At 42.8% G+C, this 27,454-nt stretch overlaps 1 protein-coding gene across 1 annotated transcript in view; it reads left to right on the top strand.

Moving 5' to 3' along the window:
* CTSC (cathepsin C) overlaps positions 1 to 27,454 on the top strand; it is a 127,342-nt gene that overhangs the window by 20,529 nt on the left and 79,359 nt on the right. The window contains exons 2-4 of the mRNA XM_085623146.1: positions 14,429 to 14,574; positions 19,473 to 19,627; positions 23,027 to 23,182. Of these exons, the coding sequence (XP_085479272.1) occupies positions 14,429 to 14,574; positions 19,473 to 19,627; positions 23,027 to 23,182 (457 nt within the window). The remainder of the gene's footprint in view (positions 1 to 14,428; positions 14,575 to 19,472; positions 19,628 to 23,026; positions 23,183 to 27,454) is intronic.

Below are 27,454 nucleotides of genomic sequence, written 5' to 3' on the forward strand. Positions count from 1 at the left end.
TAATAAAACGCATAGACATGCCAGAGCTTCAAAAGCCCCAGAATTTTCTAACAGAAAACTCTGCTCCAGCACTACCCTTGGTATACTTCGGTATATCTTGAAAGCTGTATCCTCAAACTGTGGCCTTGCAAGTAAAAATGTATCCCATCTGAAATGAATGACCTTATGCAGAAGTGTTGCACCCCTCCTCATGAACCTCTGTCGCTGTTTTACCTTCCGGGTTATTAGTGGTCACCTCCCTCTTTGTCTTCTACCCTTCCCTGTGTTTTCCTTCACTCTGTAGCAAGCTGTATCAGCCCTATGGCAATAAGTTTGAGGCGATACACAGGGGAGCAGAGAGAGGGAGAGCTTTTAAAGGAGTCCGGTTTGGACTGGGTAAAAAACATGAAGTAAGGGCAACATGGAGGTTGTGTTTTAAAAAAAATGTTTTTTTTAATTGCGGTCGAAATTGCAAGCGAGCTTCCAGAGAATCATTAGCAGAATGGGTAAACTCTGGAGTGTCCAGTTAAATGCTCCACTCACTTTTTACAATGTAGGGCAGTGAACCATAGCGGATGACTCGGGCCATGATGCATGTGTTGAAAAAGGCAGTGCTTGAAGTGGTAACTTGTGCTGAGCCAGTAATATTGCGCAACAAAATCCTATGCGCAGACGTGAAGCCAGTCGCATCTTTACAAATGATGTCGGAGTTGAAGAAGGGGAGAATTTAGTAGATTGCCGACTATTGCTGTCAAAGTAGTCAAGAAGGCCTGTTTAATATTAGGGGAGGTGTGCCCAAACCCTCATACCCTTAGAGCTCCAACAAAAAATTATTATTATTCAAAGAGGTAGTCTGAAGAAAACGTTTGAGTTTAGAATCAATTGAACTGGTCAATGTAGGAATGATATTTTTTTTCTACACATTTATCATTTTGAAAGAAAATTCTATATAAAAATGTTTAAAATGGTGTTGTCCAAAACTAAATGCTTCGATAAGTATCAGCTTACAAATCATTCATAACATTGGTCCTCCAAAAGATAGAATCTTTGCCCCTGAACAAAGATCCTTATTACATTTTTAAGGTGTAGGGGTTCTGATATGGGAGTAAGGCTAAGAAATATTCCAGAACTGCAGTCAGATTAATCAAAAGGCCCCAGTAACGTTCTCCATGTATTTGTTTTTCTTGATCCACGCCAACCGATTTTTCAATGTGCTCTGCATTATCCGTGTTTTCTATGGCAGTGCAGTTGGCAAAGACAAGAGTTTGGAAATTCCCTTATTGGCTTGTTGCGTAATAAAAACAAGGAAGTGTAATTAAAGATTTGGCTGGCTCTGTTAGCGAAGCGATGTGTTTCATGGAGATTTTTATATATCAATCTGGTTTTTTTAAAACTGTTTTTTATGAAACCTTTCACAAACTAACAAAGGACAACCGCATAGGTGAAAATGATTAATACACAAAGATGTGGGGCAGACCATCACTGTGAAGAAGGAAAAAAGTCTGAGGGGGGGACTGCACAATAGGCGGGAATGAGTGTGTTCACAGAAAATATAGTAGTTGTGCTGGGCTGGTTGAGCGATAGATTTGGACCTAGGGGTCTGTGCTTAAACTGGGTGGTGGAGGTTACCTGGGACCAGGGTGTTGCATAGTGAGGTGAGCGGCTTGCGCAAGGGGCTGGCCCAGTGGTTTGATAGGGCAGTGAGGGAGATGGTGGCATTGGGTATGTGTGGGGGGTCGAGGAGGGAGCACATGCAGTCAGATTTCATCCCTTTAGTTTAGCTTTTTTGTCTTCTGGGGGAACAGGCAATATTTGAATTTGCAAAAACAGACAAGGACTGCAAGAATCTAGCCTTCTCTTTAATCTTCATATTTGAAGGACGGTGAGTAATGGATTTCTTCAGTTCTGTTATAAGTTTTCTCTTGGTTGAGCAAAAGTGAGAGGTAAAGGGGACCTCTGTCATTCTCTCTGTCCCTCGCCTTCCACCCACACTAAACCAGGCACAAGGAGAAACGAAGTTTAGATCTATGATGTTGGATGCTTGGCAGTATGCACATTAACTTTCTGAACTATCGTGAGATAAATCTGCCTTATAGTAAATAATTGTAACTGGAGCTTGCACATAGATATTTTCAGCTAGTGCGTTGCCCACCTTAGCTATAATGCCAGTCCTAGATCTGACACCTGACTCCTAGATGCACATCGCTGCCATAACTGACCACCAGGTGAGCTTCACCAGGAAATATATGCCATGCAAGCTAGCCAAGGTTGGTTCTTTTCTTACTGCTACAATCTCTGTCCAACTTGAAAGTCAGATGTTTAAATCCTGTAATAGTCCCCTCTACTTTTGATCCTATGGTGGATACAATGAGTTCCTCTGACTTGGGAAATGAAAATGCCTAGTATTTTGAGTGCTATAGTAGTTCCAGGCAGGGAAACGAGAATAATTTGGCATGTCTATTTAAAAGTACTTAGGATGTATGCATTAGCCGATGACCTGGTTCAGTAAGTCAAGCACTCTCCTGCTGACATGGCCGACTCTTCCTACCACCCTTGCGTGGACAGTGAGTTCAGTACTGTTAGTGTTTGTGAAGCAGTATGCTGGAAGGGGTTATATTTTTAGCATTTGGGCAGCATTTAAACATCCAAGTGTAGTGTAACCAAAGATCGGCTTTAGAGCAACATTTTCAAAGGTACATATATGCAGGGTTGTGCTGCTCCTTCTGTCCTCCGGAATAACCCATACTTTACCATATAGGTTGTTTCCAATAATAGAAGATCAGCGAGATAGCCTAATTCAAGTAGTGGTCATCTATTGGTCAGTCAGTGGAGTAATTTCAGATGTGAGTGTAATAGGTTTCATGTTCTGGGCACTTAGCATCAACTTACAACAATCGTTGAGCCATTGAGGATTTTGGAATACATGTTATTACTAAGTTCCTTGTATCAGTCATGGATGGAACAAAAACCTGCACACTTGCCCTAAACTTGGTGCTGAAATAAAATGATTTAATTTTCTCAAGGGAATGTTCGAAGCTTGAGGGCTGAAGAAGAAGTTTAAAATGTTCTTCCACTAGAGTTGAGAACAGAATGAGGCATTTGGCAAAAACAGCTGAGGAGAGATACTGTCGCTGAAAGTTCTATTTGATACTGTCATATGGCTAGGTGCAGGTGATGCAGTTCAGAACACAAAATCTCCTCCTGCTTCCACGGACGGAATGATTCCACAGTCACACGCACATACATACATCATACGCTGGTGGGGCCCATAACACCAACATTCATTCTCATCAATCTATCCGTGCCTAAAGAGGAGAGATCTTCAACTTATCTTCCGAACTACAGCTCTATTTCTTTGGATGGAGGAAACCACCTCTATTTAATTTACCCTAACAATTCCTCCATCCGGAGGTCAATTGGATCATTTAGTTGAACTAGAGATTTGATGACCAAAACACTTCAATTCTTATACTAATAAAATAAACATTTCACGAAATAACCACCCGACACATTTCTTCAAACAATACATTTTCTTTATCTAATTAAATTGCAGGTTAAAATCCTAACAAATGCAATAGAATCTTGTGTCATAATTACCTATTCTGGCTAATTGTCGTTCTCTAAGTCAGAATCGGGTCCTCAGAAAATCATCAAAGAGTCTAGCGTCCCGTCCTCTGCTGTCAGCGTAGTGAATAGCATCGATCAGGGTGCGTCTCAAGTTCGTTGGGTGGTAACTTTCCTCTCTGGACTACTGATATTTATACTAAAATTTACATATAATAGAAACATTTCATATTTTCTAGGCTTTTCATTGGCTGAATTCAGCCCTGTCCCAAGATTTTAAGCAACAATCTAAAAGTTCACATACGGATGATGTATTGAACTAGGCGTATGGGAAAATCGTTCCCAGGTCAGGAAAGTATCAGTCTAATGTGAAAAGGTGGCTTTTGGTTCCCAGTTGGCAACATTTTCTTCCGAGTTCAGGGACATTGGCATCTCGCCCAGAGTAGTCTTCATGGACCTGGTTCAGGGGTTCAAGGAGAGGTTGCTACGTAGTCAGTGCAGATGCCTTCCTCTGCTGTCAATTGCATGAAGTCATGTACTTTAGTGTGGATTCAGTTGGCGGCCATCTTTTAGTAGGCCGAAATAGTCAACTTACGGTAAAGGAAACACAAAACGTAATTAATACATGGAAATGAAGAAAACCATGTTATTCCCTTGCTAATACCCTTAAGTGTATGCATTTATCTAGCCATATGCGACATTTAAAGCCGTTAATGCTGGTTTATTTAGGCGCAAAACACAAAAACGTTGCTTAAGCTTAACATATAAATTTAATATGCGTGCAAACTTAGTTTACTTTATTATTTTAGCCATGCAAATGCATTCCATCGTATATTCCCTTGGTTAATAAGGTTGATTAATTCAAGTACCACACATTATTATTCATTAGTATTAGTTCCTTAGTTGGTTTAATAAAACTTATGTAAATGGATTGGGTATACCAATTTTTTATTTTTATTTTACCCGCTCCAGCACAGGCAGCAAGAGAAGTTTAGATTGGAGGTTTGAGGTTATTTTTTGCTTTGTAGTCCTCCGTGATTCAGGGGCAGCCAACAAGAAGCTTGATGTCCACCAAAGCTGAGGGTTATGTATTTTTTTTTTTTTTAAACTAATTAAGTATTTCATCTTGTGAGTAATGTCTATCCAGTGTCAGAGAGGAACGTGTTGCTTCATTGTCTCTATCTGATTACAAGGATGGATTTTATTTTGCCATATATGGATCTGGTAGGATCTCCTGTTGTACTTGGACCTCTATGCAGGGTCATCCCCAAACATTTTGACTAAACCTTCCTGTTTCTGGATCCGTTTTTGTTGGCTTTTAGGACTCTCTGCACTTTACCATTGCTAATCAGTGCTAAAGTGCTTGTGCTCTCGCCTTAAAAAGTGGTGAAATTGGCTTGCTCTTAATTGACCCATTTAATTTACTTGCAAGCTCCAGGACAATTAATTTTCGATGGTGTCAGGAGAGCTGGGAGGGGCTGCTGCAGTCCTCCCTGAAAGCTAATGTTTTCCGGGGGTATGGATCCCACAGAGGGTACAGGGGCAAAGATAGAGGTGCTAGGAGAAAGAGGACTCCCCTCTGTCACTTGTCCAGCCTCCAGGTACAGACCCTGGGCTGAGAAGCCATTCTCAGGATACCACCCTGGCAACGGTGGGAGGTAGGGTGCCTAACACCCGGAGCTCTTTTCCCCCGGTCTTTGAAACCTTAGAGTAATTGCAAGAGGGCTTGGAGAACTCCTTGCCATCCCAAGGCTGGAAGAGAGGCCTGCCCAAGGTCCCTGTTTGGAGCTTCCACCTTGCAGTGGATGGCACAAGGCATGGCTCTTGACACTGAAAGCTGTGAGTGGCCTCTGTGGGTTGCCGTCCTTATGGGCAGAATTTTCCTTGGGTTATGTACAAAAGTCTGATATAGGGGTCGGATTGGGCCACACCACTCTGCTGTCAAATGTTGGTATTGACTGCCCACTGGAATGTATCTGTGAGCAAGTTGAGGTTGGGAGCTGCAAAGATTGGATCCACTAGTGAGGATGAGGGTTCCCCATGGGTCAGTCTAGTGACTCAATAGAGTGTAGACAAAGGGATCCTACTGAGTTCGGAGGGTCATAGAACTGACAAGTGCCACTGCATAAGAGGGCCTTTAACCATGTTCTATTGCATAAACAGGAAAGCCCATCAAGGTATTGATTAGTCTAACCTGATGTGTGGCTGGAGGGGAGTCCTGTTGGACTCGAACCTCTATGCGGGGTCACCCCAAACGTTTTTCCTTAATCCTCCTAGTTACTAAACCATTGTATGTTGGCTTTTAGGTCTCTGTGCTGCTAACTGCTAGCCTGTGCTAAAGTGCTTGTGATTTCTCCTTTAAAACATGGTGAAATTGGCTTACATCCAATTGGCACATATAAGTTGCTTGAAAGTCCCTAGTAAGGTGGTGCTGCATGTGTCCAGGGCATGTACATTTAAATGCCACTAGTGGGCTGCAGCACTGATTGTGCCACCCACTTAAGTAGCCTTTCAATTATATCCTAGGCCCGCCATTGCAGCCTGTGGGTGCAGTTGTAAACTCTCATTTCAATGGGGCAAAATAAACCTTTTGTCCGGTCTAAACCTTCCTTTTTAATACATTTAGGTAACCTCAAGTGTAGACCCTAAAGAGCCCACAGGGCAGGGTGTGTTTTTATTAAAAAAAATTAAACATGCTTTTCAGTTTCACATGTCCTGGTAGTGGAAAACTCTCATTCGCTTTTCTGTATTCCAAGGCCTACCTTTCCCATAGGATAAACTTGGGTTACCTTATTACATCTAGTAAGTGCTAACTTTTGATTGAGAGCAGGTAGGAAAGTCAAGTTTGGTAAATGGGGAATTGTAATTTTAAACCTCCTTTAATGGTAAAGTCTGATTTTAATTCTCAATTCTGAAAATGCCACTATGCGAAAGTTGTCATTTTCCTGTCCTAACTATTTGGTGTCTGTCTCAGGGTAACATCACTAGGTGTAGTTGGCCGTTGCCCTTTGTGTATTTCTCTGAGACAGCGTCGCAATAGAGCATCAGGGTTTGAGCGGGATGGGGGGAGGGGCAGAGCTGTCACCTATCATGCTTTCACTTCAAAGGCCCTTGTCCAGCTCCCACACAGGGTTTCACACTAGTGATGACTGTCCAGACGTGCAGTCGACTGTCTAATTCCTTGATAGTTAAACCTGTTCCTCCAGGAGCCCCCACTACTTAAGTATGTCTAGGGCTGTATTCCAGAGGGACAAGACCATGTCATGTGCTGTAGGCAGCTTTTGTACAGGATAACCTAATGTGTATTTGCAAAGCACACTTTCATATCCTTGGTACCTTTGCACAGAATAAGAGATACTTATTGTTGCCCAACTTAACTTTATATTGACCTCTGAAGGATGAAATGTGCAGTGCACTTGAAGGGATTTGAGGGCAAACAGATTCCTGGAGGGGATGTATTAGTCTATTGAGGTAACAGACCTGGTGTGTTCACTAATGCACTGATTCTTGCTACTTGCATGAGGTTTGTCGAGTGCAGAAGGGATGTTGGTCATTTGTGACATAGCGTGGCCCTATCTATCTTGCCCCCTGAGGTTGTCCAACACCTCTTTAGAAACCAAATCTTTACTAAGTTGTAGTCCTAATAATGGGTGAAGTAGCTGGTTGTTTTGTGAGCAATCACGCTTTCCTTCGCGATTGTGCCTCTGCAATTTGGCCTGTGTATTACTGCATGATTTGTTTTTTTTGTCTTCTGAGCCATTTATTTCCTCCCACTAACTCAACAGTTCTTCCTCTCTTTAACCCCTTGCATGCCCGCCCCTTTCCCCGCCCAGTGCCGCGCTTTGTATTAGCGGGCGGAGTTCATGACGAGCTGGACTCGTCATGGGCACAGCGCCACCGCAGCCCATGACGAGTCCAGCTCGTCATGGGCACTGAAGGGGTTAAGAGATACCGACTTCAATTTTTGGTAAGTCCCTTCCTGGCACTCCTGTGCATTCTACTTCCTCAACAGATTGTAAGCAGTTCCCTAAAACAAAACTGAGTAGTTTCTGTTTTAATATTCCCTTTTTTTTGTTTTAAACAATCCTCATGCAACTTTAAAGAACTGTCTAGGTAGTTAGGACTTTTGGCTCTCTCGGTGTGTCTTCTGCTTCTGTGGATTGGATACGATAAAGGTCTTTTTAAGTTCTGTCCCTGTGTTTCCAGCCCTCTGAAGACCTAGTCCGCCTTAAATAATTCACTGTCTTTCCAGCTGCGGAAATTAAAAGGTTATTTTCTTAAGCTAACTGACACACAGTCCTGTCTGATAACCAGCTATTCAAGTGTTCGTTGTAGACTCTACTTGTTTACAATGTATCTTAGTTTTTTCATATTGGAACAAGATTAACGTTGGTACCCCCTCCAACTCTGCAAAATAAAACCTTCTTCACTAACTTCAAATATTCTCCGAAAATACCACTCCCTAAATTAAATTTTGGGAAGACTTGAAACATATTATCTTTGCTTTACCCCTACTGGTTACTGTTGTATTTTACTGTAATTGTATTTATATAGCGCTTACTACTCCTTTTTGAGCCGTTAAACACTTTGGGCCTGATTACGAGTATTGAGGTGTGGAAGCTTACTTCCACGCCGGCGGCCCGCTCCCACACTGCCAAACATGTGTGCCCACCGCCCACCAGATTGAGTCATGTCTTGGTGGGCTTTTTTTTGGAGGTTCCATGGTGGGGCACGTCGATAGGAATGCCCAAAAAAGTTCCTGCAGAGCATGGACTGAAAACTCCATGTCGTGTAGGAACTGGTGTGCATGCACATGGGTGGGCTAGGGGCACATTTTGTTCCCCCCTGCATGCACCCCTGTGCACATGTTCAACAGGGGGCCCTTGGGTCCCCCTTTGTGTCTTCTCTGCCACTGTTTTCATGGCATAGGTATCGCCATGTAAAGCATGGCAGAGAGGAAACTCGTAATATGCTTTGCTGGACTGCCGTTGTCCCGCCAAGCATATTGCTGCCTCTACACCGACGCTCCATTGTCGGGGAATGGCATTTCCCTGGCGGCACCTGCGCTGCAATGGCGGTACGACCGCCCTAGTTGTAATAGGAAGGTTGGAGGGTGGTGGCTGCACCGCCACGCCTGTGCCTCCACGAGTCTGGCGGTCCGATGACCCCCAGACTTGTAATCGGGCCCTTTGCGGTGAGCAGTATACTACTCTGAACCTAAGGTCATGGTTAATTTAGTGGTTTTTGGTACGTGTTTTCTCAGTAGAAATCGGTTCTCCATTGGTTGGCAATTGTTCACCTTCACTAGGTATGATGGGTGCTGCACATAGATAGTAGAGAAAATTACTTGCCTGTTGGAAAATTATCTGGTTACAGGATCTATCTAAATTAAGTATTCCCTGGTTCATTGCTACTGCTGCAGGCCTGTTCAGGTGCTATCCTGCATCAGTCCGTGTTTGGGACCTGAGGGCCAAGGCACTCACAATGGATCTGGGTGGGCACAGGTGACCCTTGTGCATGCGTCTTGGACATCAGTGCTGGTCACGTTTGTAGTTTCTAAACTCATCCTCCAGGGGGCTGTTCACATGTTGTGAACCTAAGGAACCAGGTTCTAGGAGGCCAGCAGATGAAGCAACACATGAGTAATTCATACCAGTAGGAGATGACTGCCAGATCAGAATAAAGGTATGCATTATCCAAGAGCCCTTTCAAAGGCTTACTTTTTATTTCAGAAATAAGAGGTATGTTTATTAACTGGACCCCCAGCGTTTCCCTTAATACAAAGGGGCCCTGCTTGTGTCCAGTGAAAGGGTGCTAATGCACGAGTAGCAAAATAGTTGCAAAACTGTTCACTGCCTGTAGCAAAATATGCTTTTTTTTTTTTTTTAATAAATTTTATTTTGCATAAAAAAAAGAGGAGCAGAATAGCCGTACATCAGCTAGCAGCAAACAGCAGGTACAGTGCTAATGCATACATACAGCATAACGTACGTAAAGTGCAATCCGTAAAGCCGTTAAAGCCAAATAGCCCTTTCATAGGATATGTGGAATTCAAGTCGTACAAGAGCAACAAAAACAGCAAAAAACAAAGAGAAGACCACAAAGTGCCAGTGCATAGCCTGTATAAGCCATATCCGTACTACAGATAGGCTGAGATAACCGCCTGAGCAATAAAAAGACCTACAAGTTGCACATGCCCCCAAGCAGTGTCAATCGGTATCTGGGCAAAACCTAGATAATTTACATTCTGCAGTCCTATATGGTTATAGAGATAGCCCCTAACCATGTCTTCTGTCTACCCAGCTCTAAATCACACTCTCCATCCACTTTGTAATGGACTGCCATATCACTTCTGTGCTTTCCAACCCTTGCACTCATACACGTGAACTTCCATATTCTATATTGCCAGGGATCTCGACCTCCATTCAGCAAACAAGGGGAGGATCTAGGTTTAGTAAGCTTGATGTAATGCACATCCGTACCACCTCCATGGCAATAAATACCATATAAGATACTTTTTATTTTTTTCAGAGGCTGGCAAAAAAAAGTATGTTGATGTTTGTGTTGACGGCTTATTTGCCATTCTCTAACGTGACACCATGTGCAGGTGTAAGGAATGCAGGGTAAACAATGAAAAGTGGAGGGAAAACATTTACTTTTCTTATATAAACCACCAGAGCTTGGTCAGCTGCTCTCACCCACCACCCCATGTTGTTTTGCCATGCCCCAAAAAGGACGTAATTGCTGCATCGTAGGGCGCAGATATTTGGCGGAGACACGTTGTGTTTCTACGTGACTGTCACAGTGTTCCATTCTGAAGTCCCAAATGTCTCATTAAAGTTTAATGTAGGGGGCTTGTAATATAAATATGGCTAGCACGAGGCTGGTTCCTCATCACCCCTTCTCGCTCCCTCCCCCATACCCACTTGAAAAACATTGGAAGTGCAGAAGAAATGCCACCAAATGAGTAAAGTATCCAGGCTTTTTTAATGCGTTTGTGGACCTGAAGGGATTTGAGGGCAAATTGCCTGCCATTATAGCATTTTGCATTGTATATAGGACATATAAAAATGAACATGATATTGTGAGGTGTCATTTTGAGCCCTGTGGTAAGTGATAATCTGGTGCAAGTGGTGTTTGTGCCCGGCTATAAACTGTGTGCAATGCTCTTCTTAACTCTACTGGTAGAAACGCAGATACATTTCTGAACAATGGATGTCAAATACGGTGCGGTAATCCATCTCTGCGATTTAGTTCCTGTTCCACATTTTACTTAATCTTGACTTCGCTAAGAGTGTTAGCCATTTCCATAATGTGGTTTCTTTTGTATTTTCTTCGTGTAGAGCATTACTCTTGTATAGTGCCTCCTTGAACTGAGTCTCCTCCAGGCGTTTATAACTGGCACAGTTGAGAGGTCTGGAGTTGAGGCTGAAGGCAGTGCAAGTTTCTCACTGGGACTGTCAGTGGGTTAAATAGGGGTTCATGCCATGGTCTCCCAATCTCTGGCCTCTCTGCAGAGCTCACAGGGCAATTGCCACATATTCCAGATGCAATTGTGATTTTGTGCAAATGTGTGAGAAGGAGGTCTACAGTTGCCAAAATGCTAACCAGGCAAAAGTAAAAGAAAATACAGTGCTTGCAGCTCAGTGGGTGGGTGTGTAGTGTGTTTGGAGATGGTAAAGTGAAGGAGATGCGAATAAGTGCATATAGGAGATAGTGAAAAGAAGGTTGCTTAAGAGGAAAGATGAGGTGCAAGATATGCTGATAGAGGAGGAGTGGAGAATAAAAAGGGTGTGCACGTCTAACATAGAGTGAACCTACCCACTACACCTTCCATAGGCCTCAGTAAGGTACAATTTCAGAATTTAAATGCTTCAGTTTAGTTATCCACCACAAATCATTTTTTTTTCTAATTTATCTTAAACCGATAACAATCCGTGACAAAGCTGATAATGCTGGCTGGTTGGTGGTCTGTCAGCTGTTGTCATTATCTGTATGCAATAAAGGAAAGCTCAGAGAGGCACCAAAGTAACGGATTGGTGGCACAATGTGGGAGCAGAAGTCTAGTTTACATAACACCATTAATTACCCCTTGTAGAGACCCCCAAAACACGCACACACGTTTATCCAATTTAGAGGGTTGTGTGATGGAAAAACGCATGCCTCAACAACGCGTGCCATAACCACGCGGTCATACCCCCGTCCGACGTCTTAACCACGCATGCCTTCACCATGCATGACTAACCACGCAATATCGTGGTAAAGACATGTTTGGTAAATGGGCATGTGTTGTAAAAATCACACTCCTGCCCTTCTGCCCTAAACCCTAAAAGCACCCTAAACCTAAATCTCTACCTCCCCACTACCCCAGGCCAACTGCCCCTATTCTGTCCCCTACCCTGAGGCCTACAACTCAGCCCCATTAAAACTATTCTCTGACCCCATCCCCCCTCCCTGAGCCCTAAAACAAGCCTCACCCCCATCCTAAACCCTAACCCCACCTACCCCGCCCCATCCCAACTTCCCCCTCCGCCTTAAAACTGCCCCTTTCCTGTCCCATGCCCCGAGCCCTAAAACTCCTGACCCCCACCCGCAAAACTACCCACAACCCATATAATAAACTCCCATCCCCTGTTGTCCCTTTAAACTACCCTGCCCCCTCCCAGCCCTGAAAACGACCCCATAACCCTACAAACTACCGCCCATCCCCTCAACCCCTACTTACCTCTCCACCTCGTCCAGATCCTTCGTCTTCCTGCTCTTCCACTCGGCGGCAGCAGCAACTAGACCGCGCATATACCTTAACCACGCATTTGCCTGGTTAAGGCATATTTGTGATTTAGACATGCGTGGTACAGCCTGTGTGGTTCAGCCCAGCGTAGTTGACGCTGCGTGGTCAAGGCTGTTTCCCAATTTAAAGCCCTACTTTTTACACACATTATTCCATATGGTGTGGCTAAAAAGTTGGAATTTGCCACAAACAGCACCCCAATATGTTTTTGAGATACAGTATTTTGTAGGGAAGTTTTAGAACTCCCCTTTACTGCGGTGTGAAGTAAAAAGCCGTTTGACGGCATCCAAGCACCAGAACTGAAGTTTTGCAGCAACGCAATTTCTTTCTTACTCATCGGGGTTTATTCTCCATTTTGCTCATATTTCTGTTTCCTTGAAATGTAAGTTTATCAGTTACATTTTGACAGCTTTAAAAATACTGCTTGAGTACGCTCTGCTGATGTTGCTAATTTGGACTGGTTACTAGCACAGGTTCGGTGAAAGCTTGAGGAAGAGTCTTGTGTATCTCTTTCTGATTTTAGAAAGTAATATAGGCTAGTACTCTGCATACCTGGTGGGCGACTACCATGAGCCTTTTGTAGGAAGGTGCATTACCAATCATGGCTAAACCCTTGTATGTCCTGGCATTAGTCATGTTGCACCTTCCAGTTATTATTCTCGTTCCCAAATGCTTCGGGTTTCTCAAGCTTCTTTTTGGGGCCTATTGTCAGCCTCAAAGTGCTCACTCTGGGTTTATCTCAATTCTTTTTATGGACTAGTTAAGGAATCTCTGGAAAAGGGCAGTTTTTAGTCCATACCTCAACCGCGGTGAACCAAAGAGTCCCTCCCTCAGTCTCCACTTTTGTGAGGCCAAGGCTTCAGGGAAATAAATCGTGGTCCAGTCTGCAAAGAATATACTAACAGCAGAAACTGCATTTAACAGGCCCCAGAATGGGCCTGTGGTTAATGTAGTGTGTGGAGATTAGAACTTTAAGTTACAGCTATAAAGTTATAACTAGACTTTCTAAGGTTTATATAGTTTGTTTGTTTTGTATAAAAAAAATTAATTACGTTCTTTCCAAATTAAAACTAAGGTTTAACCTTTGGTTTTGCCATTGAATCTCAATTTTGTTTTAAAATTATTATTATTATAAAAATGTGTTTCAAAACGTAGAATGTTGTGGAGTGGCATAGATTGCAGTAGTGTGGAGGAGAGTGTTGTAGAGTGCAGTGGGAAACCGTGTTGTAGAATGTGTTTTAAAAAATATATATATAAATTAATAAAGCTACTTTTCCCTACCTCCTACAAAGTTTGCTAAACTACCTTGTTACTTCATCAACATTAAAACAAGAGTAACTATTGCGTTTCGTCATCGCCAGGTACCGAGGTTACACTGTGGCCCAATATATCAGTAGGTTTTTGTCCCTTGTTACGTTAAAACTTATGAACCTATTTATGTCTTCTAACAAAAAATGCCCTTTCCACACCATAATCTATATTCCTGTCAAATTTCATCAAAATCTGTTCAGTCAATTTGCCACTAGATCTGTTTAAAACATCTATGCAAAATGCATTGATCGAAAAACTTATTTTGGGACCATCCTTTTTTCTTTGCACCCCTTTGCCCAATCACCACAAAATGTTACACCATCAACCAATATAGAAAAAGAAATTGATCTGGAACATTTCGTGGAGATTCGACAAACTGTGGCAATGTTATTACCAATCAGAAATCTGAGGACTTCTACCTCTCAAAATGATCACTATAGCTACCTAGTACCTACTGCTACTATGTCATATATATGTGGTGAAGATTGTTTTACATCTCGTCTAATTCTCTTTGAAATGAGGTATATTTAAGGTTTGTCACCTATTCCTTCATGTGACATCACTGCATTAGAGGCCACTGGAAATTGTGTATGTTAGTGTGCAAATCTATATCCATTTTTTTTTTTAAGAACAGCCTAAGATAAATACAGCAATATAACAACAAGAGCTGGCGACTAACTAGTATGGGGTATTAAAGATGCCTGGGGAGTGGGCTGGTAGATGGACATGTTTGTCTTCTGCCAGTATATGTGCACCTGTGTAACATCTGGCATTATTTTACAGGTCCCTTGCAAAATACATTCACAGTCCATCTTCAAAAACTTGACTTAGCTCAAGATGACCTGGGGAATTCCGGTTTCTTCACGCTAATTTACAATCAAGGATTTGAAGTTGTTATTAATGACTACAAGTGGTTTGCATTTTTTAAGGTAAGCTTTAGACAACAACTTGTTTTTTTCTTCTCGGTATTCTAGTCTTTTGGCTTAAGTGTTGAATTATTATTAAAGAATCTGTACAGTGAGAAATCGTGTCTTAAATGAAACCTGTGCTTCCTGCAAGTTGATGGGTTGGAAAGTCTGATGTAAAAAAGTTGGCCTTCCATTGGGATTTTTCCCTAGAGCATATGGTATTACTAGCTGGTGCAAGGGAGTCAAAATGTTGTCAGGAGGCTTATTTTAGCAAAGCGTAGATGTGAATTCACTTTTGAAGGGTCTAGTAGAAAGGTGGGGATAATATCATATATATTTGGGTCTTTTTGTGTTGAAGATAACTTTGAAGCCATTCGACGAATCTCCACTAAACGTTACAACAAAATGCTCTTTTTTGCCTAGTTTGTTCATGGAAAGTTTTGGGGTAATTTCTCAAGCTGAGGGCTGAGAAAAGGGGGAGGGGGTGGTCCCAAAACCTATATTCTCATCAGAACTTCAGACACTGCTACAGCCCAAATGACTGAACAGATTTACACCATTCTTGGCAGAAAGGTAGAACTTGGTCCACAAAGTGTGCTTTCTGTTATTTGGTATAACGCTGTTTTGTAGTTTTTGAGCAATTAAGACTCAAAAACATATTCTATATGATGCTGCAGAGTATCTGCGTAGCTGACAGATCTCATGCTGGGATCTCATTGGCTGCCATTACATCAGCTAGATGTGGGGGGCAGCCATTTTAGGAATCTGGACTCCATCCTGAGTGCTGGAAAAGCATTTAAAGAAACATACGGATGTAGGGTAAGGACACCTTGAACCCCCACCCCCCCCCCCCCCCCCCCCCCTAGGCTTGGTGGTGGGGCCCGAGCGAAACCCCCGCTTGGGGACAAACGTTTAAATAAAGTTTTTTTTTTTTAGTATTATTTTTTTAAATGTGCGGGCTCTGGCACTATTCAAAATAATCACCCTTGGGCCTGACCTAGGCCCAAGGAGTGTTACATTTATTATTTGGAGCAGTGCATGGTCCCTCCCCTCCCTGAGCCTCTAAGAGGCCCGGGGACCCCATTGCCCAGAGCTGACAGTTTAAGAGAGATGTCAGCTGTGCGGTCTCCCTACCCGAGCCTGAAAAGGAACCCATCCCACGGGGCACAACTTTGCAAAAGGGAATGGAGCGCGTGCCCCCCCATCTCAGTGCAATTGAATGGCCCTGCTGACACCATACACTAGGGCCAGGCCAGGAACTGTGTCCCCAACACCCCCACCCTTGGAGCTCCGTCTATTTCCCTGCTCAAGAGCTGGGGCAGGGAAAGTGTAATGTGCTCCCACCTGGTGGGAGCACAAAGCAGCTCCAGGAGGGTGGGAGCACAAAACCTTTTCACCGCCCACTCTGTAATGCACTGCCTCATACACTCACTGTCAAATGTTAGTAGTTATGTTTAGGAAATGAAACCTACTTACATACCCATTCATACACTCACTCGTACACACATCCATACAAGCACTCGCACATCTGCTCATTCGCCCATACATCCATGCAGACACTTGCTCTACTAACAGCAGCTCACTTAACCAAGCAGCCACTCACTTACCCGTACAGCCAGTCACTCACTCACTCATACAGCCAGTCACTCACTCATACAGCCACTGACATCCAGTCACTCACCAATACAGTCGCTCAAACAGCCACTCGCTCACCCACATAGCTACACACACACCTACGTATACACCCATAGAGTCGCTCACAGACCCACTCAGACACCCGTACAGGCACTCCGACACCCACCCACCCACTCACACTCAGATGCACTGTCACACAGCCACTCGCATAATATATGTTCAAAATGGTATCACTCAGTAGTACAGAAAGGATACTATTTTAACTTTTGTAGTACCTTTGGTATATGTGTTTAACACTCAGAATCTTTTAGAAAACACTCACTGGATGATGTCATCATTGATGTCCCTGACCATGTCATGAGTGATATATGTGAGGTCATAATCAGTGCATTGCATGGGGGTAAATTATAGTTGGGCTCAGATTTCACTTTTACAAAACCAGTGAAATTAAGCAGCTATAGTTAGCTGTGCTAACTATAATGTCCCTGTAACCTTGGTTTTTCCAGTGGGAAACATATTATATACAGTTTTTCTTTTGTATAAAATCAATTTTAAAGTAATTGATGACACGCAGGAGAAAGCTGAAGATATAGTTTAATCTTTAGCCTGAAGACCTACATCAGCACGGTCGGTGTTTAGATTTTAAGCGGTCACAGGCGTTACAAAATGTTTTCAATCAGCAGTTCTGCTTGCCTACTAATACGTCAGTCATGATGTTATAAAATGATTATACCATTTGCTGTTATTCTTTGTAATTCCTTAAATGAACATGGTTGCGAGGGTTTTTGTTATGAGTCATTATAATTATCCCCTGACTGCTCCAGCATTCACAGCTGCCTCTCAGTCTCATCACATTTTACTGAAGTACTTCTTCAGTTCAGTCAGCTGTTTCTAGGGCCTGTGGGAGCACCACAACACTGAATATTGAGCATTATCTCTTTGTCGATGGGAGGATGATTTATCCCTGAGGTGGGTGATATTTGACATTGTGGGTAGTGGTACAGTTTTGCTTGTAGATGGCAACAGATAGTATAGGATGAAGTATATCATTGTAGTGAAGGGTTTCTGAACATATTGTTAACTATTTTACTGGCAAACGTTTCCTGGAAATATAGTCAAAAGGAATATATATCTGACAGTACTTAGGTTAAATCTTAAAAAACTATGAACTCCATAAGATTGTAAGTTTATTGAAAGACTCATTTTGGGTATCATTTCTCCAATGCAATGTATCTTACCTGCGGAAACATTTTTTGGGGGGTGAAATTTGGTCCATGTATAGTTAATCATACAGCTTTTGCCATAGATTGAAGATGTCCCGTAGAATACTTAGCTTTATAACCTGGAGTTACTGCACCTAGGAAGCCATCGTGGCTGGCAACCATGCCTGTGTGGCTGACAAACTTGGGTTCTTTGAAGGCTGTCCGCACATGGGCTGCCAGGGTATCATCAGACTGGAGACCAAAATGTGCATAAACGAAAAACAAGGCACCATGCCTTTAACAGCCATCACAGGATTGAGAACAACATCCCTGTATCCGTTGGGACTGCCCCAACCTTGCTGCAATTAAGGAAAGAGTTGAAGACTTACTGCATTGTGTTGAAGTGTTCTTTAAAGAAGTAACACTCTACTTTCGCTCTTAGAAGATAGCTGCTTCTACACTCACACAGTGACTGTATCTTTGCCCTGCACAGCACTCTGCTGTCTTTTGTCTTTGTTTGAGCTTTACAATAATTCCATACATTTTTACATAGGACAACACACCTGATTAATTGGGTTTAGAAGGCCATTAACATCGAGATGAAGCGGATCTGGCAATGCGTGATCCATCACATTTGTCTAAGGCACAGGGATCCATCCTGGGCAGATGCAAATCTTGAAAGTGTAAGAGAAATGATGGCTTAGAGGCGCTCCTCCATTGGGTTGCATTGTCTTAAGATTTTTTGCTATGGAAGGCATCCTGGATCCAACCTGTTTACACTGAAGTACATAGGTTTCTCCTTAATCCAAGCCAACCAATCACTTCTCATATGGGTATCTTCTACATCACATCAAGAACAGGATGCCCCAATCTAGCAACCCCCAGCTTCAGCAAGGACCAGGGCTTAGAGGCTGAAACCAAATACCTCAATCACAGAGGAATAAGCAGAAGGCTCCTATTATCTATACATATGGATACAAATGTAACTAGACCCCATACCCAGCAGGTTGTCCGATAAGCCCAGGGTACTCACTAACTCAACTGCTGGCCCAACCAAAGGAACAGGAGCCTAGGTCTTTGAGTCATAGAAACAAGAAAACAATCCTATGGGGTAAATAATAGTTCTACAGTGAGTCCTCAACTTCACCTGTGACCACCTCTTCTTTTTCTAAATGGCCCTTCCTAAAACACTCTTAATACATTTATGTAAGGTTGGTTAATACTATTCTGCCGTGTAGGCAACTTCATAAGGCACAGATCCTATTTGAAGGCTGTAGAGGAAGGCTGCAGATGGTGCTCACAGAAGGGAAGAGGGCAGTTTAGAAGGAGCCTGCTGAATCACCATATCCGATTCTTAATTAATGGAAATACACAGAATCTTGTTGTACTGGGCATCTAGGAATCTAAATACGCCGGTGAACAAAGGAGAGTAAGAGTTTAGAACTTAGGAGGTTAAATAGTCAATGTTCGCTTCAAAGGGTAGGGAATCTCCCTACCTGGATGCACATTTTAGTGCTCCGGTTACCATGTATGTGTGCCTGTGAGCACTTTAAATTCATCTCTTCATTTCCCGATGATTTTATGTTATAACCAAATGCATGTAAATCATTGAGTGCGAGGTTTATAGTGAATAGCTTACTTTTTGATTGGCAGAAGAATAGTTAATCTAATTGGGGGAAAACAACACTCTAAAGCCCAATTTAGCATGCCATCCAGAGATGGGGATGCAGGAATCTGAAGCTAACATACTTCTTGGAAAGGAGATCTAGGTCTAAAGCTGGAACAAACAAATCATTAAGTGTGACATTGTGGTGTTGAGTGGCAGAGCAGGCACAGGGCAAGGTGTTGTTGCCTCTTTCAGATGCTCTGCGGGCACGTGTTGCAGAGGCTAATGCAGCCTGAAAAATCTTTCTCTCTTTGTTTCGAGGCAGTTTAAGTAGGTATTCTGGCCCATTTGTGGTTGTCTCTGTAAAACCCAAGGTTCCAAAACAATTGCAGATTTTTCATGTGTACTAAGTTCATGTTATCGTCTTTGATTTCTGTTTGATTTGAGGTTCATTCTTCAATTTGTGTAATTGACAGTACGAACAGCATGGCCAGAATGTTACCAGTTACTGCCACGAGACTCTTCCTGGTTGGGTCCATGATGTGTTGGGCCGGCACTGGGCATGTTTCGTTGGGAAGAAAATCTCATCTTCACGCTCAGAAACCGTGAGGTCTTATGAACATCAGGAAAGGTGAGTGCTTCACTACTCTTGCAGGGCTTGAAGCAAAAAATTTCATAATATTTATTATTTTTTAAAATATTGTGAAATGTTTTAGTTGTAAAAAAGTGCGCACGTCTCTCAAGTAGTTAAAAACAATTCCCAAAGTGTCCTCTTGAATTTAGCTCTATTTTATTTAAAATTCTTATTGGCTTGCACATTTGTCACAAAAACAAAATCACTTATTTTTTATCATCTAAAAAATTAACCTGCAATATCAATTCTGAGATGTGCAAATATTAGTTTTTCACGTCCCACAGACCTTCTTTTCAAATGGAATTACCTCTGTGACCCTTCAGAGTGAGATTTGTCGCCATCTAATGCCGTATTTCTTTGAAATCTTATGCATTGTATCATTTTAGCACAAGAGTATTTTGTTAATGGATTTAATAGTTTTGAAGCCTGCAGGATCCTGGTCTTTGGACTGGACGTGCATAGAGTAACTTCAGTTTAGCTTCCAAATTATTATGGTTAAATATTGAACAGGCTTTTCACAGATAACATTTGTTTTTTTATAAGGCATAGGTCAGAAGAAGTAGAGTATTTGAGCATAAGAGTTGTTCAAGTCCGTTTACTACTTCAGCTTTGCTGACATAAACATTCTTACCATGTAGAAGATCTTTTCTTAACCTAGGAAATTGGGTGTAAGAAACACTAGCTCTGCAATAAATTCCTTGATTACGACATGCCTGGATTATATCTGCTGGGCAGCTTATTTATTTTAGTTTTGTTTTAGACTTTTCACGGTAGCAAAGCCATTGGCATGTATATCCTGCGAATCACTGTCTTTAAAGTAAATTTGTTGTGAAGTGTATTTGCCTTCTTTATATAACCTAGCAAGTAATGACTTGCTGCATCCTAATCCATTTGGGATTTGCCCCAGCTGTAGTGAAGAAACTGCACTGGTGGAGATGGTCATTTTCATCAGGTGTACCCTTGATGCTGGTGACAACGCTGTGTTGAATCTATCAGCAGCATTTGATAGGATCCCACCACTTCACTCTTCTGACCCGCCTCCAGTCTGTTGGGATTGTAGGACAGGCGTGTAAATGGCTGGCCTCTTTCCTCGAAGATAGGGTTCAAGAGGTGTGGTGTCCTCTGTCCTCTGCTGGACCACATACCCTTGCGGTGGGAGTGCCTCGGGGCTCGCCCCGAGTCCTACCCTATTTAACATATATCTTGCCTGCTTAGCAGAGACCTTAGTTGCTAAAGTAGTTGCTTATGCTGATGACACCCAGCTGCTATTCTCATGGGGCAGGGACAAAGCATTTCCCAGTGAAAAAATCTGAAATTGTTTGAGCTAAGTTTTCCAATGGCTATCTTTCTACGAACTGAAATGTAATGGGTTTAGATCGGAAGAGCCCAGGCAAAGCTTTTGGCCTAAGGATGCTTCTCCTCCATTTATCAGTACAAATTCTATTAAAAATCTAGGCATTAAGTTAGATGGGAACTTTCCTTTCTTTCACACGTCAATGCAGTAGTGGGATCCTGCTTTGACATGTTACGTATGCTGAGGAAGTTTCTGCATTTTCTGTCTTTGCAAGCTAGAAAATTGATGGTCCAGGCTATGATTACATGTAGACTGGGCTATAGTTATGTTCCATATCTGGGCCTGTCTGATTATTTCATTAGTAGGTTGCAGGTAGTGCATGATATGGGTCCACTATACCTGAAACCTAGAATCTGTTTCTACATCCCTCCCACAAGTCTGCGCTCCGCAAATCTTTTTGGCCAAAATTCCTTGGATCCTCCAATCCAGAACGGGGGACAGGTTCTTCGTTTTTCGGACCATCCGTATGCAATAATCTCCAGATGGAATTAAGATCTCTTGCATCCACCCCTCTGTTCCAAAAGAAGCTAAAAACATGGCTTTTCTCTAATAGTTAATTCTATTCCCTTTCGGTTTCTCCTCTGTCTGTGCAGAGCGCCAGGGCACTCTTCAGAGTAACAGTTGCACTGTAGAAAATACCTTTACATTACATTTCATATCTCGCGATCGGGCTTTGTATGTATGGGGACGGGCTAAGATCAGGAAGTAAATAATTTCTAGGTAGACGCGGCCTCCATGCACTATGATTGGCATCAGTCGAGAAGCTCTGCACTGGAGCAGAATACTAGTTAAGGTCTCGTTACTGCCCACATGAATTGGGTCCCTTGCACAGGAGAAGTTTCTTCACTTCTTTCTGCTGAATACTAAAACATTTGAAGGGGGACTGCAGAATGGGATTGTCCCTGTGATTTTTGGACATATGAGATTCAGTAAATAATTTTTGAAATTGCAGCTTTTACAAGTGAGGCCATTTTTGGTTCTTCATTCCTTGGCATTCAATCTATATATAGTCACTGACAAAATGAATTGTGTAAAACGATGTTATTGTAGGATGTTGAAATAACACAAAAACTAACATTTAAACACGGAAAACCTTCATGTATAGTAAATGTAAATGTGTTGTACTTGTATAGCGCACTGCTACCCTAGGGTGTCCTGGTGCTGTACTCGTACCGCTGTGGAACCCTTCCTGGCTTTTCCCTGTGAAATGTCCACTCCTGGGTACCCCAAAGGTGAAGCCAGGTATCCCAGCGCTGTTGGGGCCGTTGTGGAGATTAAGCAAGCTTAGTTGCAGAGTGAGACCCATGATTAGAATAGGCACCGAGGCGAGAAATAACAGGTCCGAGGAAATTGAGCCCAAGACCCGCCAAGGCGGGAATTGAACCCTGGTCCCGGGCCAGACCTCTGCATCAGGGTTTGCCGCTCTAACCATTGACCCACACTTCTACACAGTTTACTGATTGAACCATAACTTCAACCCCTTCCATGCACCATAACTTCAACCCCTTCCATGCACTATTTATGACATTGCATATTACTTCACTCGCAGCAAGTTAAATTACATCCTTTATGACATTCACTGCAGCGTGGGTTGGCCCCTTGTGGCGTGGTTAGGCACAGGGCTTGACCATAGGCCAAGACCTGCAGCCAACACCCACACTGTGGACAGCTGAAGGATGTGCACAGTGTGGGGCTGGGCACAGGGCCTGACCCATGTGTGTGAGGGGAGATGGTGAGTTCCGTTCTTGTTCCTCTAGCTCCCTCTTGAAGTTCAGAGACATTCTAATAACCTTTATTAGACAACCCATAACACATATAGGGTGGGTATACTAATCCACTATTACAGAACAAATCTTCGAAGCCTGGTTGGGAAAATACATTTGAAATTTCTTTGAAATGGGATTATAATGCAGAATCTTAGTCTGGATTTAAAATACATGTATGACTCTTACACAATATTTCATCAAGGTTAGTATCCTTTTGTGTGCTTTGAAAAGTATTTTTCAGTGGTTTGCATTTTAACTTCTGTTGTGTTCCTGTAGGTTTTCAAACAAACCCTACGTGTACAAACTTGACTTCATTGACGCCATTAACTCTGTTCAGAAATCATGGAAGGCAACTGCGTACAAGGAGTATGAAAAGCTTACGCTTGGAGATTTACATCGAAGAGCTGGTGGCCGCCACTCAAGGATCCCAAGGTATTTACAGAATAACAAATGCTTAAAGTACTTGCAGTTTGTTTTGTAGCAAGAACTTAGTCATGATTCACCGGCTGGGCATACTTCCATCTGGTGGATGGGTTCTGACATGCTGAAAAAAGATATATATATATTTTTTTTTTAGTTAGTTGTTGCTATAGATGGAGTTGGTATTGAACAATTTTCTCAGTGCTACTCTACAGCAACAACTAGGTTGATGCAAGTAACTTAAGCTAATACCACACCTTGACAGTTTATAATGGACCAAAAACGTGATTATTTGTTTGTTTTCAACTTTGTATTGTAGACCTCTGATAAACTTTCAAATGAACTCTTGCAGAACAAAAGTGCACAGTGTTAAATGGATCTGCCGACACATCTTTGTGTCTCCCGTCAGGCAATGTCACTTGGTTTACCTACAAGAATGCTCTCAGCAGTCAGAGTGAGTTGGATGAGGCCGCACCATCTTCCTAAGCAGCTTGGATTCTTTGACGTGGGACCGTGGGGTTGGCCTTTCCAAATGGATTTGAAAGACTGACTCTGGTCTTTACAGCATCAGCAACTTCGAAAGTAGTCTGCAGGGCGATGCTCAGCAGGGGTAGTTGCGAACTTCTAGCTGAATCTTCTGATAGTGATCTCTAGGTTAATGGCGGCCCGTTGTCACTGTCCGGAACACCAGACGTTTAAACACTTAGCTGGCTGCTAGGGGATGGGTGTGTCTGGCATAATGTTGACCCAGGTCATTCCAGGAACTGCGCAGAGAGGACATAGAGACCCTATGATAGAATGGGGCTTCTCCGGGTGCAGTCTCTTGGATCGGCTGCTTTTTCTGGCGATCCCCCTGTTTGGAAACATACAAAGGCCTCTCCTCCTGGACAGACTTTTCTCATGCAGGTCAGGCGCACTCATTCCCTCTCTCATCGGGCAGGCAGGCGTCTAGGTTATTTAGGCCGACCCTCCAATCCTCCAGCAAAAGTGACTTCAGGTGATGACCTTCACCTCTGGAAGACTGGCTGTCAGGAAGTCACCAGCTCTAGTTACACAACAGCTCTTTGAGTACTCCGCAGAGTGCTTCATTCCTTGGCCAAGAAGAATTTGAGACAGAAGCAAGTAGGGTGGTTTGAGACCCACTTTTTTTTTTTTTTTTTTTTTTTTTTACACATTGTCTCGACATAGGAACTATCAATTAAATAGGATTTGTAGAGCACGACTTAGGACCCGTGAGGGTATCCTGGTGCCGTGAAGAGGAGGGGGGCTTCCTCTGCTGTGATGGTCTGGTCGAACAGCCAGTTTTTAAGGTTTCTCCTGAACTGCTTCAGGGTGGGGGCTGTGCACAGGTGGAGGGGGATGCTGTTCCAGGATTTGGCTGCTAGATAGAAGGCTCAGCCATAGCTTTTGTGAATGCTGAGGAGTGTGGGCAAGGAGAAGGGATGAGGAACGAAGTTTCCGGGTAGGTTGGATTTGGTTCCACTGTCTTTAAATTTGAGAATCAATTTGAGTGGTTTCACTTTCAAGTGTCCTCCTCGGGCTGCTTTCCAGACCCATCCTTTGTGTAAAGTGATACTTCTCACAACAGGTAGGACTTGGGGCTGGCTCCAAGCAAGAACATCTGCACCATGTACACAGTGAGGTGCGAGGTTCTTGCACTGGGCCGTTGTCATCCTTCTAAAGCAGTAATCCGAGGCAGTTCTCAGTGAATAATGTCCTCAACTTGAACAGCATACTGCAGTACCACCCTCCTCCTCCACCAGCTACCAAATGGCAGTGCTCAGAAAAGACTAATCAACAGCCCATTGCTAACCAGGGTCTACATGAAAAATGTGAAGGTAACCCTGCCTCCATCCTTCTCCCTTCAATGTCTGGATCTCCACCCTCCAACCATTGCAATTCAAGCTATGTTCTTCCGCTATCTGAGGAAGCTTCCCTAATCCTCCATCTTGTACCAGGCTACATAGAGGGACATCAAAAATGAATCCCACTAGTTTAGTACTCAGTCTCGCACATACACTCCTACTACTACCACCCATGTCACGGGGTAACTGCACACTCATCAGCACTCCTCATGCAGACAGGTTGTCAGCGCAAGGTTCTGCATTTCACATCCCAGTGGAACTTTACATGAGAAGGAACTGTAGGTCACACTGTCCTACTGACAATAAGGTCTAGTCCCACTAAAGATTCACAAAATGCTATGCGCTGTCACCACTGCTTCATGCTTGCACCCAGGACAGGGATGGTTTGCCCCTCCTGGTCAAAGAACAGGACATGTAAGTTGCACAGCCAGGGACAAACCTAGGTTGTTGCACCCACACCAGATTAGCATGACACTAGGGCCAAAATGAAGTCAATATGCCAGTCGGGCCATTAGGGCAGTGGTTCATGCTTGTATTCTAATGCCGAGGATATTACTTGCCAAAGACACCCTTCTTTTACTTGTAGTGTAATCTTTAGCTACAGTTGTGTTTAGCTTTGTACTTTGCCGAGAACACCTGAAAGAAATGTAAACGCGTTCAGTGGTTCCTTTCTTTGCATTCTCAACTTGTTGGTTATCAGTTCTATGTTTTTTGTTTGACTGATTCTAATCTCGCTATTGTGTTCAGCTTTTGACTGGATTTGCTGTGCCTCTGGCTGGGGGCCAGTGGCTTTCAACCGAGACCTCTCTCTTTGTCGACTCTGTAACCAAACAAAGCGCCTTCGGTCAGAGTTGACCTGAGATGCAGAGGAGCGCGAGGATGTTCTTCTTACACAGGAAACACTTAAACTCGCGTTACAGCATCGGCTCGATGAAGAGAGCTGCAGAAACGTTTGAAAGGTTGATGCGTAGTTTGTTTGGAATGTCACATTTTAGTTCAGGTGTATGAAGTCTCATGGTTAGTGCTCATGCACGACTAAAACATGGAAATTGATATTAAGGCCCGATTACTAATGCTGATTCATTTTCAAACATTTTGAATAAAATAAGTAAAGTGATGGTCCCCTTCGGCATGCCTTCCCTATGTGTAATCTCTCCTTGTTGGGAAGAAGGACTTTGTTAAAAACAAATCTGTGTATAAATAGAAAATGCATTATTATTTACACACTTTACCTTTAGCAACTGAGTCTGCTTACTCCACCCTGACCAAAAACACCTTAGTCAGTTCCTTTTTAATTTACAGTCTGGCCAATCATAGCGTATTTCATTCTCAATATTTTTCTTTTTTGTCCATAAAACTTTATTTTTTTTGGCGGGGGTCTCGTTGCCTTCTGGTGACACTAGGTAAAAGTGAACTTAATTTTGTATTTAGTGTTGTATAGGAAATAGATTTTTTTAGATTAGTAATACAATGACTTGCTTCATATTCTTCTTTATAATAATTGGTGTTCCTTTTACCAATTTTAATCCAAGCAAATTTACCGACCTCCAAAAGTATAAAAGGCTGAGTAGTCTTTGATGGGATTCGAAATTTTTATCTTCACATCACCGCATTTCTCCACTCCGAGTGTCTAACTCAATCCGCAATCCTGCCGGTTCACATTTTTTATATAAATATAGTTTGAATACTAGCACGGTCTGGTTTTCCTTTTCTTTTTTCCTCAATCTTTTAAATGAGAACTGTGTACTGGAGGTTTCCTGGGAGAGTAGAGCTTGCTTGTTTTTTAGTATCTTGTAGATTGATTGCAATTGATGAAATAGACTGCTCAGCGGAACTTCCTGGGTAGTTACTATTGGTTTCTATAAGGGAGGCTTCCATGAGATTTCACAGCTGCAGCGTAGATTTCTGCATCTCGGGTGCATTTCTTTTCTTCAGTGTTGAGCATGACCTACAGCCCAAGCCAGGTCTATTGGACAAATGCGTTCACTGTAGGGGCCTGCTTTTTGACCTCATGGTCACAGGTTCAAATGCCGGCGGGTCCACTCGGCCTTTCATCCTTCTAAGGTCGATTTTAAAATGAGTACCATTGAGTAACAATAAACATCTGTTAGTCCGTGCCAAGTTACCTTTCTGGGTGAACATGTGCTTTACAAATACATGTTATGTTATGTTTTCATTGGAGAGTGTCATTTGCGTCATCTCTTGGTTTCAGTGTATATTGTTCCTGTTCTCTGATTATTCACAAGGAACAGCACACGCAGCAAGTGGTTTCTTTGTCTCGCCATCGTCTTCCAGGATGTGGAACGAAATGATTGCAGCAGGCTTCCTTAAAATGCCTTCTTTTTTTTTTCTTGTGTCATAACTCGCGGTGAAATAAGTTCCCTGAGGCAATGAAAGATTTAAGGCCCTGTCCCTTAAC

The sequence above is a fragment of the Triturus cristatus genome, chromosome 8 (assembly GCF_964204655.1).
Source record: "Triturus cristatus chromosome 8, aTriCri1.1, whole genome shotgun sequence".
In the NCBI taxonomy this organism is placed as follows: Eukaryota; Metazoa; Chordata; class Amphibia; order Caudata; family Salamandridae; genus Triturus; species Triturus cristatus.